We start from the raw sequence: 16,546 nt of genomic DNA, 5'->3' as shown, positions 1-16,546 counted from the left end.
CATCAGACATGACAAACTCTTTTATGTAAAAGTGTCAACATGTAACTTTCACAGTGTTAAGAACAAAGTTCTCAAACCAAGAGAAAGCGGATTTGTGTTTAAATAATTAGTGAGGAATTAGCTGAGTGACAAAGCTACTTCAAAGGAGGTTACACACAAGTGAAAAATATATACTTATAATCAGTGAAAACAAAAAGAATGATAAATAAGATTGAAGAGTTAAATTAAAAAATACAGCTAATATCCTAAGATAATAAAAATGTACCTTTGAGGTTATTTTCTCTCTTGGACAAAATTCATTTCTATTTTGATCAGACCCAAATCTTTTGCATCTTCGTTGTCTGTCAGTTGACAACTACTTTTGAGAGTCAGCTTATGATCTACGGTAAATGCTAAGTCAGGTATTGTCTGCTTCTGCAGGGAGTCAGATGGCTCTCAGGCAGGCTTGCTAGATAGCGAATGCTCTGGTACAACACTGAAAGCACGTGTTAATGTGCCCAGCTAACACGCACATGCCAACTTGTTCAATTTTGTAAATATTTTTGGTGGACCTACTGTGTATAAAGTGCTGTACTGGGTATTTTCTGTGGTAAATATGGAAATAGTTTTCTATTGTTTATCAGCTACTCAGTGTGTGGTATTTTGTTAGAGCAGCCCAAGTGGACTAAGACAATATTTAAATTTGACAGTTAACGTTTCTCATTTTGCCCTACCCTAAATGTTCAAATAAAAAAGAATTTGCATTACTTCTGAGAATTCTTGCAGTTGCTGGCACAATGCATATTCCATGGAGTCTGACTTCTCCAGGAGAACTGATAAATGTGCGTGCAGGTACTCAAAGGTATCCCGGCATTGCCTGGGATCTGGTTAAACAGGTAATTCCTGGGGGCTCTTCTAGGATGACCAGGCACTCTGGTTTGCCCGAGGCTGTCCTGGTTTTAGTGCTGGAAACCCTGCACTCTGGGAAGCTCCTCTCTCTGGGGCAAGCTGGCACCAGCTGGTCACCTTGGGTGCCTAGGCCAGGCCTCCTGAGTCAGGAACTTGGTATAGGGCCCAGTTCTGATGGGTGCTAAGGCTGGAGAGCTGAGGGTCCAGGGCAGGTGCGAGGAGGTTGGCTTGGCTCATGATGGGAGTGTGGTGAGGGACCAAGTCCAAGAGCAAGCAGAGACCTGGCAGTAACGGCGCTTGTGGGGTCTGTTAGAGCTTGTAACTGGTAAGTATTAACCATCAAGTTGGCACCTTTAATTAAAGGAGGATATATTTCGATCTGGCTCTTTATGTAGATAAAACTATGATGACTAGTTAAAAGATTCCACTTTATCTATAAATAAAATTAAATTGTATTTTAACTAACTCCAGTTTGCAACTTAATAAAATTAAATACTTAAAAGAGATTATTAGCTTCATGTCAACCAGCTCATTTTCTGTGTGCTTGGACAGAGTTTCTGAATGACTGTTCTTCTAGCTTGTATAAGTGTGTGTGTGTGTGTGTGTGTGTGTGTGTGTATCTATCGATCCATCTATATATTAATATAGACTTGGTCCAAATTTGGCATTAATAATGTTCTATGTGGATGTGTTTTGGAAACCAACAGTGATACTAACTCATCAGATATATATTCTTCAGAAGACCTCAGATCTAGGATTATAAATGCAGTTTATAAAATGGAGCAATTGCAAAATTTTTCTCTTTTCACTGTTTGGATAATCATGTTCAAGTGTATGATATAATACACAAAGCCTTGAATATGCTATACTTTTGTTCCATGTATAAGAAATATTTTTAAATGCCTCTTACAGTTTACTTTTCTTGTATTTTGCTTTATTTGAAGTTTTAAAGCCTAAAGGTGCATGAGGCCTTTAAAGATTTGGAATCCAGAGACTCTTTTTCCAAAACTTCCAGTAATACCTGGCCTATGCATATACACATCATGCTTTTCTTTTTGTGATTTGTGTTTAGGAAATGGATGGTTTCTTGATGAAGTTGTAATCAAGGATCCCATAGTGAGCCACGAATACACCTTTTTCTGCCACAGGTTTGTAGATGTGCTTTGCATTGAACAAATTGGTTTCATATTAGTCAGTTCTAAGTTCATATATTTTGGAGAAATAGATGGCTTATTCCATTATTCCTGGTCATTAATACTTTATTGGGTAACTTTTTAAACATTAATTTTAGGGATTGCTTCTTCTATTTAGAAAGATATCCATTATGTTCATCATCATTCCTGATGATACAAATTAAAATTTTTTTTCATAAACTAATGTAGATTTAAAAAGTATAACTTCTCCTTATACATCAATAAGGAGATTGAAAGCCTCTGGCAAGAAAACTTATTCCCTTTGGACTGAGTCCCAAATAGCTTCAAAAATAGTAATTGTACAAAATAAATGTTGTATGTGCCTTTTTATATGATTGCGACATTGCTGACCCACTGTCACTAGGACTTGATTTTTGGGTTCTCTTCCCAATGCTAGTGATAGATTTTCTCTTTCTTTCAACACTCTCCTGCCTCTTTTCCCATGGAACCAATAATTGTCATTTGTGAAACAATTGACTATAGGTTGAACTGTAGTTGGTGGATAAAATGATTAATTCAGTGGATATAAAATCTCTGACCTTGGCAGGCTGATTGAGTGATTCACTTGAGAATAAGGAAAAACACATTTCATCCTTACTTGATAACAGCTTCTCCCACCTCCCTTGCACGCTCATGATCATCTTTTTCATTTCCTTTTCTAATTTCTAGTCTACTTTTACCAATTAAGTATCTATGGCTCTTTCTAATTCCCATTATTCATTATTTCTGACTTGGCTAGATAATTGCCAGTGGTTAGTGTAAGTATAAATTCAGAACATACTTGATACACTTTTCTTTTTCTTTTTTTTCTTTGTAGGGCCGCATCTGCATCATATGGAAGTTTCCAGGCTAGGGGTCGAATCAGAGTAACAGCTCCGGCCTACACCACAGCCACAGCAATGCTGGATCCTTGACCCACTAAGCAAGACAAGGGATCGAATTTGTGTCCTCATGGATACGAGTCGGGTTCATTTCCACTGCACCACAGCGGGAACTCCTTGGTGCACTTTTCTTCCCACAGATGGCTGGATCAAGGGGAAGACGATGGCAGCATTGTCAGAGAGCTGTATGGCAGGGCTAACAGTATCACCTCTGCAAGTGAGTGCTCCGCATTTCCTGGAAAATTCCGTTTTATGATTGAGGAAGGCATGACACTGCTGAAAGTAACCGTCTTCTTTCATTTATATCCTCAGGGCAGAAGCTGGAAGTTAAGAGAAATGAAACAGTAAGACTTTACTTGTGGCTTTAAATTACTTGATACAAAACAGCTTTCAAATATCTGTTTGATATGTTAAAAATGATGTTTAGTAATTTCTTCTCTTTATCTTCTCATATTGCTGGTGTATTTTTCTCATTTTTCTTTGTGTATTTATATTTAGTGGGCTGCAGAAAGCTGGAAGTTTGTGAAAGGAAACACGCTTCAGTTCTACAACAGGCTGACTGGTGGATTTGTCCGTCTGCATCCAGATGGCACAGTTGATGCAGTTGGAAAGAAGACAGACAAATACGGTAAAAATCATTGGGCAAAATGTGGTTCTGTGGCACTTTTGGGAGCTAGAGGAAAGCAGACTTTTAGACCCAGTTTAAGTTTTGCTTCTTATTTTTCAGATGGCTTTATATCAGTATTTGACCATTTAAATAATTCATGATCCACATTAATACAAATGATCAATAAATGACAGGCTTTAAATTTGGGCAGACAATGCAATTACGCAGACAGTACACCACAAAAAAACCTTCTATTTGGTATTACTTACTTAAAGAGTAAAATATAGGCAATTAACATAAACTGTTTCAAAGAACTATAGCTTTGAATGGTATCACTATTTAAGGAATTAGGTTGGTTCTACTAAACACCAGGTGCCTGTTATGTCAAAACACCACGTTAAATAATGTGAGGGCCATAGAAATAACTGAGACCTTATTCTGAATTCCAGAGATTCATAATCTGATAACGAAGACAAACGCATATAGCAATTCTAATAATGTTTTTTTGCAACTAGTGTCGTAATAAAAGCACAAAGGAAAAACAAGGCAAAGAAAAACTGGCTTTGATATTTAACATCAGTGTGTCATGAAGCCATGACCATAAGAATTAGTGAAGAAGGAATAAACTGATAATGGTAGACTTTTGACTATAAACCCAAACATCCAGCTCGTCTTGAAATTTTGACCTTTGCTATTTAAACAAAATTTGCCCGTTTCATCTATGAATTTAACTTTACTGGAGATACTAACCCATCGCATTTCCTAAGAATGTGAGGTCACAGGATAATCCACCTTTCTCATCTGGGAAAATATGTGGGAGTCTAAGAATAAGTTCTAGAAGCTTCTTTTTCCAAAATTAGTCTGTTCCATAGACATTGCTCTTACCTATTGGTTCCCGTTTGGGATCACTTTCTACTTAGATCAGCCAAAAGTTACCTCATATCCTGCTCTCTGGGGCCCCTGCTGCCAAGGCTGGAGCTCTGTTCCCTTAGTGAATATAGCAGGTTGTGTTTCCAAGTGTGGCCTCAAAGGCATCCCACTGTTAAGTGAGACACTGAAGGACCTCATTTTACTCCACCTGCAGGAACATGAGAGCACAGTCCAGGACCAAGCCTGTTACTGCTCAGAGCAGACGCAGCAGCCAGAGCAGCATCCTGCCTTGGTTCCCCAAGGCCCAGCACCTACACATGTGGGTGGGGGTGCTAAGGGAAAGAAACCCCCAAGTTAGGAAACTCTGGACTTGTATAGGGTTGCCCATTCTTCCTTCCAGAGGAAGAAAAACAGCGAGAGACAGACAGAGAGAAGCCATCATTATTCTGGAATGTAAGCAGGTCTTCTCCAGGGAAGGGGAGGAAAGGTCTTTATCTTTACTTCCTGGGACACAGAGAGAGAAATAGATGACTAGCTAGGCCTGACTGTGCTGGCCCATTTCCTTATACAAACATTTTGTAAATGCCTTGATTCAGAAGGACTGGACCATGCAGACAATGGCAAATGCAGGGAGAATTACCTTCTAACACCCATTCCAACAAGCTGGTTTATAAGAGAACTGGCCACACCCCCACCAAGAAAGGCAGTGACTTCCTTACACCTTGCTGGGTCAGCCCTTTCCACATGTTTAGACTAACAGAATGCAGAGGGGGCCACACTGGAACTGTCTGCATCCCAGCCTCCACTTCTTGAATTAATCCTTGGAAGCCAGCTTCATGATGCGCACACACCCCAGGAATTGAGCATAGAGGCTTCGCAGGAACGAAGTGTTGTTCTGACATCAGCCAGCACCGACTGTCAGGCATCTGAGCCTGTACAGACCACAATAACTGGTAGATGAAGAAAGTAGAGAAACTTTTGCTCTTAAATGTTCCCAGCATCTGAGTGCCAGTTCTCTAACATAGAGAGTGGAGTGGGCAGTTGCAGGATAGTATGAGTAATTCTCCTCTGTGTAACTGGCACTTTTGCAATAAGAGGTCTTTTATGTGTGATAATTACTTGCAGATTATTTCCTGATGTTATGCACAGTGTCCCATAAATTCACACTTGAGAATCCGTATTCACATGCCTGGAAAGTGTTATGATGTACACTGCTGACCCATGAACATCTTTCCAAGAAAATATTTTAAGAATATGTCTCAGATATATTGGCTTACAATTTTCACTCCACACACACACACACACAAAAAAATGTTTTATCACCATGCACCAATCCTTCTATTTCGTTATCAAGCTGGTTGTGAATTTATCTATTTCCATACTCAGAGAATTCGAATGCTCATTTCTCTGAGAGCTGCCGAACCATTTCTTGCCAAAAATGGACCTAAAAGCAGATACACAGCATGAGATGATCTTTGAAATACCACAGGGAGCTTCATTTTATGATCATAAGCTCTTAGGTATTAAAAACAACAATGTGCCAACATTGACAATGACAGTCAAAAACAAGTCTTCTCCAGATGCCAAAAAGCACATGGAAAGATGCTTAACATCACTAATTATTAGAGAAGTGCTGTATCTGACTTTCTGACGATGGCCATTCTAACTGATGTGAGATGATACCTCATTGTAGTTTTGATTTGCATTTTTCTAATAATTAATGATGTGAGGACCAGTCAGTTGGGGAAAGAATAGTCTCTTTAATAAATGGTGCTAAGGCAACTGGATATCCAGATGCAAAAGAATGTACACATTGTATATAAAATTTAACTCCAGATGGACCAAAGACCTAGGTATAAGAGCTAAAGCTATCAAACTCTTAGAGGAAAACAGAGGTGTAATTCTGTGCATCCTTAGAATAGTCAAAGATTTCTTAGATATGGTATCAAAAGCACAGCAACAAAGAAGTAGATAAATTGGACATTATCCAATTAGAAACTTTTGTGCATCAAAGGACACTATCAATATGTGACAAGGTAACCCACAAAATGGAAGAAAATATTTGAAAATCGAATATCTGATAAGGATCTAGTATCTAGAATGTATAAAAAGCCCTTAAAATTCAACAACAAAAGATAAACAACCCAGTTTAAAATGGGCAAATAACTTGAATAGACATTTATCCAGAGAAGATATACAAATCATCAACAAATAAGTACACGAGAAGTTGTTCAGTGTCATTAGTATTAAGAAAATGCAAATCAGAACCACAGTGAGATACCACTTCACACCCATTAGGATGGCTATAGTAAAAAAAATAGGAAATAACAAGTGTTGGTGAGGATGTGGAGAAATTAGAACCTTCATACATTGCTAGTGGGAATTTAAAGTGGTTCACCTGCTTTGGAAAGCAATTTGGAATTCATGAAGAAGTTAAACACAGAATTATCATGTGACCTAGCAGTTTTACTCTGAGGTATATACCCAAGAGAAATGAAAATAAAAACTTGTATATGAATGTCTGTATCACTCTTCACAACAGCCAAAAATGAAAACAACCCAAATGTCCATCAGCTGGTGAATGGATAAACAGATGTGATAGCTGTCTACACAATGGAATACTACTCAGCACAAAACGGAGTGAAGTACTGACACAGGCTATGACATAAGTGAACCATGGAAACATTATGCTGAGTGAAAAAAGCCAACACAAAAAGCCGCATATTAGATGATTCCATTCTCATGAAATATCAGATGATATTGTATGGTTCCATTTTTATGGAAATATTGAGAAGCAGCAGACTCATGGAGACGGGAAGTAGATTCCTGGTTGCTGGCAGAGAAGGGAGGAGGGAATAGGGATTGAGTGCTTAATAGGCACAGTATTTCTTTGGGGGTGATTGAAATGCTGTGGAACTAGATAGAGGTGATATTGTACAGCATTTTGAATGTATCACATGGCACAGAATTTTACAATTTACAGTGGTTAAAATGGTGAATTTTCTGTTATGTTAATTTACCATGATTTTAAAAAATAGCATCATAAGCCATTGAGTATGTACTGCAGCAGGGGTGCAGCTCACATTTGTAATTGTTATGGATTTTATATGTGAACATTTTTTAACAAAAAGGCAGTGACAGGTTTTGAGGAAGGTACAGGTCTTTCCAGTTCTCATTATTTTACTTGGTTGCGTAGTACTTGATACAAACAGACAAACAGATAAATGCGTATAACAGGAATATGTAAATAAAGTAGTAAGCTGAGCCCTTCCTGCCCTGAATCCACTGTTTTCATCCCGACTTGAACTGGTTCTATATGAAGGGACTGAGGACTGGGGAATAGGACTGCCACTCGGTCCTTTCCCGTTTCCCTGCGGAGTGGAAGGCAGGCGCGGCGTTCCCAGGGAGTCTGGGCTGTGCACTTGGAGAGAGTGGTTGCCAGGACACAGTTCTTTCTGTAGCTCTCGAATTTCTCCATGATTTGGGTCTCCTGCGCAGAGCTATATCTACAGCTACTTTTAAATGGCCAAATAAGGAGACATCGCAAGGTAAAGCACTTCTTCCTCCCTAAAGACCTGCAAGGAGAGTGAAGTCTGTCTTCTCCCCAGAGAACATTTGTTGTCTAATTAAGGTGACAAAGATAATATCTCCCTGTGTGCAAAGACTGGGCAGGTTTGCTAGCAGCCCCCAATAAGATGGGGAGTTTCTAAAACTGAATGTCCTCAGCTGTGACCCAGCTGCATTGCCACATGGGGCTCGGGGTCAGGGCCTGATACAACTGGCAGCGCCTGCTGCCTTCCCCCCCTGGCTCTAATGGATTCTAACTCCAGCTGGGCTTGCTGTGTCCTTCCTGACGCAGTTTAGGAAAGTGTGGCTAGCTGAGCGCTACTTAGGGACTGCTTGTCTTTGTGGTACCCAGGCGTCTTCTCTCGAGCCAGCTGTTGCTGGATGGCAAGAGAAGTGTGGACCTAGGACTGCTAGGGCTCCAGGAAGGATGGCGGGAAGGCAGAGCAAGTAAGCGTGTGGGGGTTGGAGATTGACTTGAGCTCCTAATTCTCCTGAACCTGAGGCTTGGCTTCCTGGGTTTCCCGTGAGTGTAGACCAAGCACAGACAGAGCTGGTAAGCAGGTGAATCTGGCCACGCCAAACGGCGGCCAGGGCAAAAGCAACCTGCCTTGATGGGATCCACGGTATCGGGAGACTGCTGATGGCTTAGAAGAGTTGATGAGGAGTGGCAGTGACCCCTGAGGGGCTGCAGTGCTGCCTCCGTGGTCTCTCCCAGGAGCAGTGAATCACTTGCCAAGCTCACCTGGTAGAGGAAGGTGATGAAGGTGAGGGGCAGGGAAAAGGGAAGGCAGGCAGGGCGCGCTGTCCCCTCCTATCTGCTTCTCACAGCTGCGCCTAAACTGAGGGTGGAAGGTGCTTTGACATTTCAGACACGGAGGCGGGTTTAATCCTCAATTACAGCACAGAGCCTTTATCAGAGAGTTTATGGTTTTTCTTTCCAACCGACTTTAAATTATTTCACTGTTCCAAAGAAATCCTGAAGGAAATTTTGCTAAAATTGCGTTAAATCTATATATTAAGTTGGGAGGAATTGTTTTCACAGTAATCAGTCTTTTATTTGAGGATTTTGTTCTCTGTTAACTCAGGGCTGCGTGGGTGTGTGTGTGTGTGTGTGCATTTTTCTTCTCTCCCCATATAGGTAGTACATTATCTTGTTAGTGTTATTCCAAGGCTTTTTGTTCCTATTGCGAATAAAGTCTTTTCCCATTTTAACATATGTATAAATATATGGAAATCTGTAGTTTTATGTTTTATTTATTCAGTATTTATTAAATGCCTATTATATGACAGGCACTGTTCTAGATACATATTATCTTGAACTGTACCACTCTTTTCTTCTAATTAATTTAAAGAGTTTTTTCAGGTTTTACAAACATAATAAATTTACTACTTCCCAGTAGTTCTACCTATTGATTTGGTTTCAAGCACTTTTCCATTGGCAAGAACATCCTTCAGAAAGTGAAATAATGTTGATGATATTGGCATTCTCATTTTGTAATTAATTTTAATGGGATGTCTTTATTGTTTTTTAAGAGGTGGGTCTTTGAAAAGGTGTCGATAAATAATACCATGTTCTTCTGCTTCTGAGTACAGAATCAATTAAGAAATAAGGTACAGAACACAGACAAATGGAAATCAAAATCTCAGCTTTATTACTGATGGGGTCAAGTTGGGTCCTGGCTCTATCTATGAGCTCACAGGACCTGCTGACTCTCCCAGAATGAGACGAGATGACCTGCCAGAGCAGAGGCATTGTTGGCAATCACAGGCTTCCCGTGGAGGCTGCCCTTCCCAGGGACAGAGGACACAAGAGAGAGGACCTCTGTGAAGGTGGCTCCTCTGGGGATAAGCAGGGCCCAGGTGGGAACACCTGGCTCCTTGCAGAGTCACCAGTCTCGGGGCTGCACCCTGTCCTGGTTGCTGTGGGAGGGGCTGTGGGTGGCGTGGGGAAAGGAGGTTTCCCCTTGTGTTATATATGATGTACTTGTTGATTTTTAAATACTTGCCCTGTAGGGTGAGAAGAAAGTAATCTCTTTCTAATTTTACTAAGAACCCTATTAAAATGATTTAAAAATGGAAAATGACTGTTAAATGTTAAGACATTCCTCTTTGGCATCTATTGGATTCATAATAGTGTATTTTCATGTTGAACTTAGAGTTATATTATTTGAATACATATATTTTCTTAAAATGAAATAATCTTTTTCTTGTTTTGAACTGCCTTCTTATGGTGGATAACTCATTAACTCTGTACTTTATTTATTTACTTATTTATTTATTTATTTTGTCTTTTTGCTATTTCTTTGGGCTGCTCCCGCGGCATATGGCGGTTCCCAGGCTAGGGATTGAATCAGAGCTGCAGCCACCGGCCTACGCCAGAGCCACAGCAATGCAGGATCTGAGCCGCGTCTGCGACCTACACCACAGCTCACGGCAACGCCGGATTGAACCCACTGAGCAAGGGCAGAGACCGAATCCGCAACCTCATGGTTCCTAGTTGGATTCGTTAACCACTGCGCCACGACGGGAAATCCTAACTCTGTAATTTAAATGAGATTTCTGATTTTTTTTTTTTTTGGTTTTCAACAAGTTTTAAACATGTCTATTTTAAAATTTTTTATATTGAAATCAAGTTGACATTCAGTATTACGTTAGCTGACATTTGCAAACATTATGTAGTGATAACGTGAGAAGTCTGGTCATCATCTGTCACCACACACAGTTATTACAGTAGTTATTGACCATATTCCTTATGCTGTATATGATATCCCTCTAACTTAATCATCATGTACCTGGAGGTCTGTACCTCTTAATTCCCTTCACCTATTTTTCCACTCCCTCCCTCCTGGAAGCCACCCATTTTATTTTCTGTATCTATGAGTTTTTTTCTATTTTGTTTTGTTTGTCTTTTTAGATTTCCCTTAGAATTGAGATCATGAAGTATTTGTATTCGTATTTGAGGATCTAATTAGTGATCTCATCTAGACTGTTTCCCGATCATCTGCTATGCTCTAGGCCCTATTCTAAGTTGCTATTATATGGCTATGCATAAAGTAGACAAAAATTCCTGCCCTCCAGAAGCGTGAATTCTAAGATAAAGTGACCTGTAAAAGTACACTGAAAACTGAAAACAAGTACATGATGACAAAATCTTTATCATCATAATCACACAAACTAGTCACTCATACCCAAATGGTATATATTTAATTTTATAATGCATCACTTTATTTTACCAAAGTATCTGAGATTTATAGAATGGAAATGGGCTTTCACACTAGGATAATTTATCTTCCTGGAATTAATTCTATTGAGTGTTATTTGGGGGGAGGGGTGTTGTCTCAGGGGCTTACTGATTAGCATGGGAAGGCATTAGAGGTTTTCCATGGAAATTCCACCAAATTGCCAAGCAACGTGTAGTTTTGGTTACTGGTTACTGGTTATCAAAGGTTACTGGCATTCTACCTTTTGACTGATGAAAAACATTTAACTAAGAGATATCATAAAGTATATTAGTAGAAGGTTTCAATGTATAATTGAATAAGAAAAAAGCTTTAAAAGCATGAATTACTTGCTAATACTTAAAATGTTTTATAGGTCTATTTGATGTTATTTTCAATAAAGGAAATATATGCATTTTCCAAAGTCAGGAACTACGGCATCTTTCTCTGGCTCTTGATGACGATGGCTCTGTCATGGGAATGGTATGTGGTAATTTTTCTTTTTGCCATATGTCAGTCGTATCCATATGTAATATGTTTTTACGTAAGGGACTTTTATAAGATTACCAAATCATATTTTCCTCTGGCTTTTACTTTCACTTTTTCACTGTTCTGTTTTTCTCACTAATTTTTGAGATTCTGATGAGTAAATGGTCCTAAATTTAAGCAATTAAAATTTAGACGAGGAGTTCTCGTCACAGCTCAGCTGAAACAATTCCGACAAGGAGCCATGAGGACTTGGGTTTGATCCCTGGCCTCACTCAGTGGATTAAGGATCTGGTGTTGCCGTGAGCTGTGGTGTAGGTCACGGATGTGGCTTGGATCTGGTGTTGTTGTAGCTGTGGTGTAGGCTGGCAGCTGCAGCTCTGATTCGACCCCTAGCCCAGAAACTTCATGTGCTGCGGATTCAACCCTAAAAAGCATAAATAAATAAATAAAATAAAAATAGAATTTAGATAAGGAGAAGTAGACCACTTATCTGATAACATCCAAAATTCTAATGAGCCTCTGAAAGGGGATACTCTTGACTTCTCAAAGGCCCCTTCAGGGACCATATTGTTAGGAAAAAAACAAGAATTTTACATAATTATGTTTTGTATTGGTTAGTAAAGGTTTGTTTAGTGTTTTGAAAGCAAAACCTAGTAAAATGCACATCTGTTAATTTCAGCTTTTGGTCCCAAATAGTCTTGAGTTAGAAAGACACAAATGAAGAAATGAAAAAAAAACTGATAAATACATTACCACCTCATTAAACTGCCCTGCCCTTAGGGTTATTTTTACTGTTACCACCCTCCACACGGCTTCTGGGAAATCACCTCGGAGCCGGACACTGGGGTATCAATCAGGCCTGGGAATCATAGGCACTGAGTCACAGAAGCCTGCCTGACACGGTGGTTCTGCAGAGTGTGGACCTGTGCACGCGTAAACGCCCACACATGTTCAGTTTAATTATTTTGTCTTGCCCATTCAGAGGCTTGGCTTTGTTCTGTTTTCCCTCTTTCCTTTAGGCTGGTGGTGGAACCTCCACTGAGATGAGGGTGCTTTATCAGCCCAACCGCTGTGCACTTCTGGAGTCAGCTCTGGTTCCCGGACATGCAGTTATTTTTGATCGTCATGGCAAAGTAACTAGTGAATCGTCAGCAGGCTACGCAGACCTTTCAAAAGAGTTTGTGGTTTTTGTTAAGGTAAAGTGGAGGAAAGTAGTTAAAAAGTTTATGTTGCTAAATTATATTTCCTTTCCCATGTTGAGGAAAACTCTTGAATTGGGTCATGACAAGTAATGGGCTCTCTTCCCACGAGGTGTTGTTGAGGCCGGTTGCTGTTCTGTTTACCCAACTTTGAAAGCCACAGGGGCCCAGCCTCAGCAGCACTAAGCTGGCCCAGCTGAAGCTTCAGGTTCAAACTATGACAATGGGGATTTTAAATAAAAACTTAGAGAATCTTACATTAGGGAGCCAAACAAATATATATATAACTTTCTTAACAATTGGTGTATTTATGCCCTTTGAGTGTTGTGTGTGTGTTGTCATTTCATAATGCTTTATGCTTCTTTCTTTATAGTATGTGTTTGTGAGTGTATCTTAAAAATAATATTATTGTATTAATATAAGAGCTATCTTTTATGAGATTGCCTGTTTTGTGCCACACACTTTACTGAGAGTGTTACCCCCTCTAAGATGAAATTAATCATCATGAAAATTCTGACAGATATTGTTATCTATATTTTAAATGTGAAGAAAAGATTTTCAGAGAAGTTGCCTCTTGACTAGTATAGCATAGCTAGTAAATGATAAATTAGGGAGCAAATCAAGGTCAATTTGTCTTCAAAACTTTTATATCTACTATGTAATAAATACTTCATCACATTATTTTATTCCAAATGTGGTTTTTAATGGGTTGCATAATATCGAAACATTAGGAATAAATATGTATGTGTATATATATTTACAAATATGTATATTTATTATTGGATATTTAATCTTAAAATCTTTATTTTACCGCCTCTACAGAAGTTACTGCAAAAAATATACTTTGATTTATATCTTTGACAACATATTTTATTATTTTCTTAGCTTAGATAATTCAAAATTGAATTGAAAGGTCGGAATATGAAAACTTTAAGACTTAGAACATACTGACAGAGTTCTTTCCAGAATGTCCCAGTATTTAATCCTGGGACAGTTAAACCAGCTGTGCGGTTAGAGGAATGGTTGACCTGACCACCCTCACTTCTGACACAATCTTCAGGGTCAAGGGTCCTTGGGGTCACCATCAAGTTTTGATAATGCACTAGAATGACTCAGAACTCACTTAGTGCTCTTACACTAACGGTCATGGTTTATTATTGAGAAAGGATACAGATGAAATTTAGCTCAGGGGAGGGACACAAAGGGCAGAGTCTAGGAGTAGCACCCAGTGTGGAAACTGTGGCTGTCCTCTCCCCAGGCGCCAGGACAGTGCTGCTTTCTCAGCATTAATGTGTGACAATATGCGTGGGGTCTCGCCTACCAGGGAAGCCCACCCGGGCTTTGGGGACAGAGCCTTTACTGGGATTCCCTCATGTAGGGGGTCCCTGGGCCAACCTTGTCTCCAGCCTCTCAGAGGCCAGCTGGCAGCTTACTAGGCCAAGTTCCCAGCCTAAATCACAGTTTCACTATCTGGCTGGCCCAAGGTCCCCAGGAAACAATGATACTCCTATTAGACATGGCATTCCAAGGGTTTAGAGGTTACCTCAAAGGCTGGGTTACGTTTGCCCTAGGCTGGGCAAAGGCTGTACCTCTCTGGGTAAAATCACATTCTTGGAGTTCCCATCGTGGCTCAGCGGTAATGAACTTGACTAGTATCCATGAGGATTTGAGTTTGATCCCTGGCCCCACTCAGTGGGCTAAGGATCTGCTATTGCTCTGGCTGTGTCTGTGGCTGTGGTGTAGGCCGGCAGCTACAGATCTGATTTGACCCCTAGCCTGAGAACTTCCATATGCTATAGGTGTGGCCCTAAAACAAAACACAAAAATCACATTCCTTACTATAAGGTCCCTTTGGCAGACAGCCTAAGAGGATATTTATTTCATTGATCTTGGTATTAAGTATGGTCCTTAAAAGAAACTTTTGACAATTTTCTGGAGAAGTAAATATCTAATTTTAGCTTTATTATTATTTTTTATTACTAGTATAGATTACTTTTCCTTATGTGTATTCATCATTTGTCTTTTGTGACTTGTGTATCTGTGTCTTTTATTCATTTCCCTACAGTGTTAGTATATTTCCTTAAGAAATTAACCTTCAAGAACTTTTTATATCATCTTTCTTAAGCTATTGATTATAAAGGATTTTCTTAAATATGCCTTAGTTGTGTTTGGTACATTCTTTTTTTCATTGAATCATTTATTCTTATGTGTATACATTTAACTAATATCCATAGATTACATTTCAAAATTCAGGCCTCTTATAGTACACTATCTTTATTCTGTTTCGTGTTTGTGTTAAAACTATTTGCTTGGAGTGATTGTAAATTTCTTAAAAGAAGTGTTTGTGTTTTTATATCTTTTAAAAATCTCTGTAGCATCTGATGCAGACTCTTACACTCTCAATGAATATTGATTAATGTAAATTCTCATGAGTCAACCAGACAACCTTCTTTAGTTTTGTTTAATTTGCATAGCAGTTCAATTATTTCCTTTCTTTGCTCACTTTTTTCCCACCAAGCTTCTGGTAAGATCACGATCACCGTAGCTTCTCTAGGAGAATGGGCCCTATTGCCTTCTTTTTGTAGCAAAACATGAGCTTGTCATTCACTGCCTTTCTGTCCTATTTGTTGCTCCGAAGGGTGTGTTCCTCCACAGTGCTGTGGTACTACTGGCTACCAGCCTGTGCCAGGCCCTGTGTCTCCAGCCGGATGGGAGCTGCACTGGCGTGGGCAAACTGTCTGAAAAATCCTACTGGAGAGTGCATAAAATCACTTCTGGGATTTGCATGTTTGAAAGCATGAGAAACGCACGGATGTTTCTGAGGATTAAGGATGGCCGCTGTGACGGAATAGTAAGCATCTGCTCGTCTTTTTCTCAGCAAATGTTTAAGACATTTGCCATTAATAGATATGAGCATGATACTCGCTCAGTGTTCTGTTTTTTCGTTTTAACCTATGACCATTCTGGAAATTGGATGTTGTATATGGTGGCCCCCTTGACTGGTTTTTAGTAAGTGGGGAGGGCAGCTGAAGGCTTGGTAAGGTCAGAGGAGGATCCTGACCCTTCAAACACTGCTTCTGAAATGTGACGTGCGTACACACCACCTGGCCACTGTGTTAGAAATCAGATTCTGACCCAGGGAGACTGCGGTGGGACCCTGTGTCTGTGTTTCTAGGAAGCACCCAGCTGTTGTGCTGAGTTGGTCCGCAAACTACACTCTGAAAACCAAGGCTCTGGAAAGTCCCAGGTCAACAGTATTTCCTTAACTGCTTCCTTTGGTGCCTGAATTTCCACTGATGGAAACCCTGTTCCTTGAGTAAGGAAGTGCTTTCAGATTCTAAGTACTGGGAGCTCTTCTTTAACGTCTGAGACTTGGGAGGGGCACGGAAGGGACAGCATAACCTTGTGTGTGTGTGTTCCTGATTCTCCTGGGTGGGGGTGGGGGGTGGGCGAGGCCACATTGGCTTGCCTCTGAGTGCTCTGCTCAGCTCTTCGTGCTTGGAAGACTTTGGTTTGAACCATCCCTTTGGGATAAACTCGGAGGCACTCCCCTCCCCTTTCTCCTTACCACGGTGGTATCGGCCCTTTGGGGAGATGCTGGGGTGGGAGGAGGGAAGGCCTCGTCCTGGGGTCC

The 16,546-nt window shown here is 40.1% G+C and overlaps 1 protein-coding gene across 2 annotated transcripts in view; it reads left to right on the top strand.

Annotated features, from left to right (window-relative positions):
• The window catches only part of LOC125129319 (uncharacterized), a 94,152-nt gene that overhangs the window by 62,476 nt on the left and 15,130 nt on the right, over positions 1-16,546 (top strand). For both annotated transcript variants that reach the window (XM_047783913.1, XM_047783912.1), the window contains exons 9-15: positions 1,961-2,036; positions 3,103-3,179; positions 3,275-3,306; positions 3,461-3,590; positions 11,601-11,707; positions 12,733-12,909; positions 15,551-15,763. In XM_047783913.1, the coding sequence (XP_047639869.1) occupies positions 1,961-2,036; positions 3,103-3,179; positions 3,275-3,306; positions 3,461-3,590; positions 11,601-11,707; positions 12,733-12,909; positions 15,551-15,763 (812 nt within the window). The remainder of the gene's footprint in view (positions 1-1,960; positions 2,037-3,102; positions 3,180-3,274; positions 3,307-3,460; positions 3,591-11,600; positions 11,708-12,732; positions 12,910-15,550; positions 15,764-16,546) is intronic.

Source organism: Phacochoerus africanus, chromosome 6 (genome assembly GCF_016906955.1).
Source record: "Phacochoerus africanus isolate WHEZ1 chromosome 6, ROS_Pafr_v1, whole genome shotgun sequence".
In the NCBI taxonomy this organism is placed as follows: Eukaryota; Metazoa; Chordata; class Mammalia; order Artiodactyla; family Suidae; genus Phacochoerus; species Phacochoerus africanus.
This window is presented reverse-complemented; position numbering and strand designations above follow the sequence as displayed.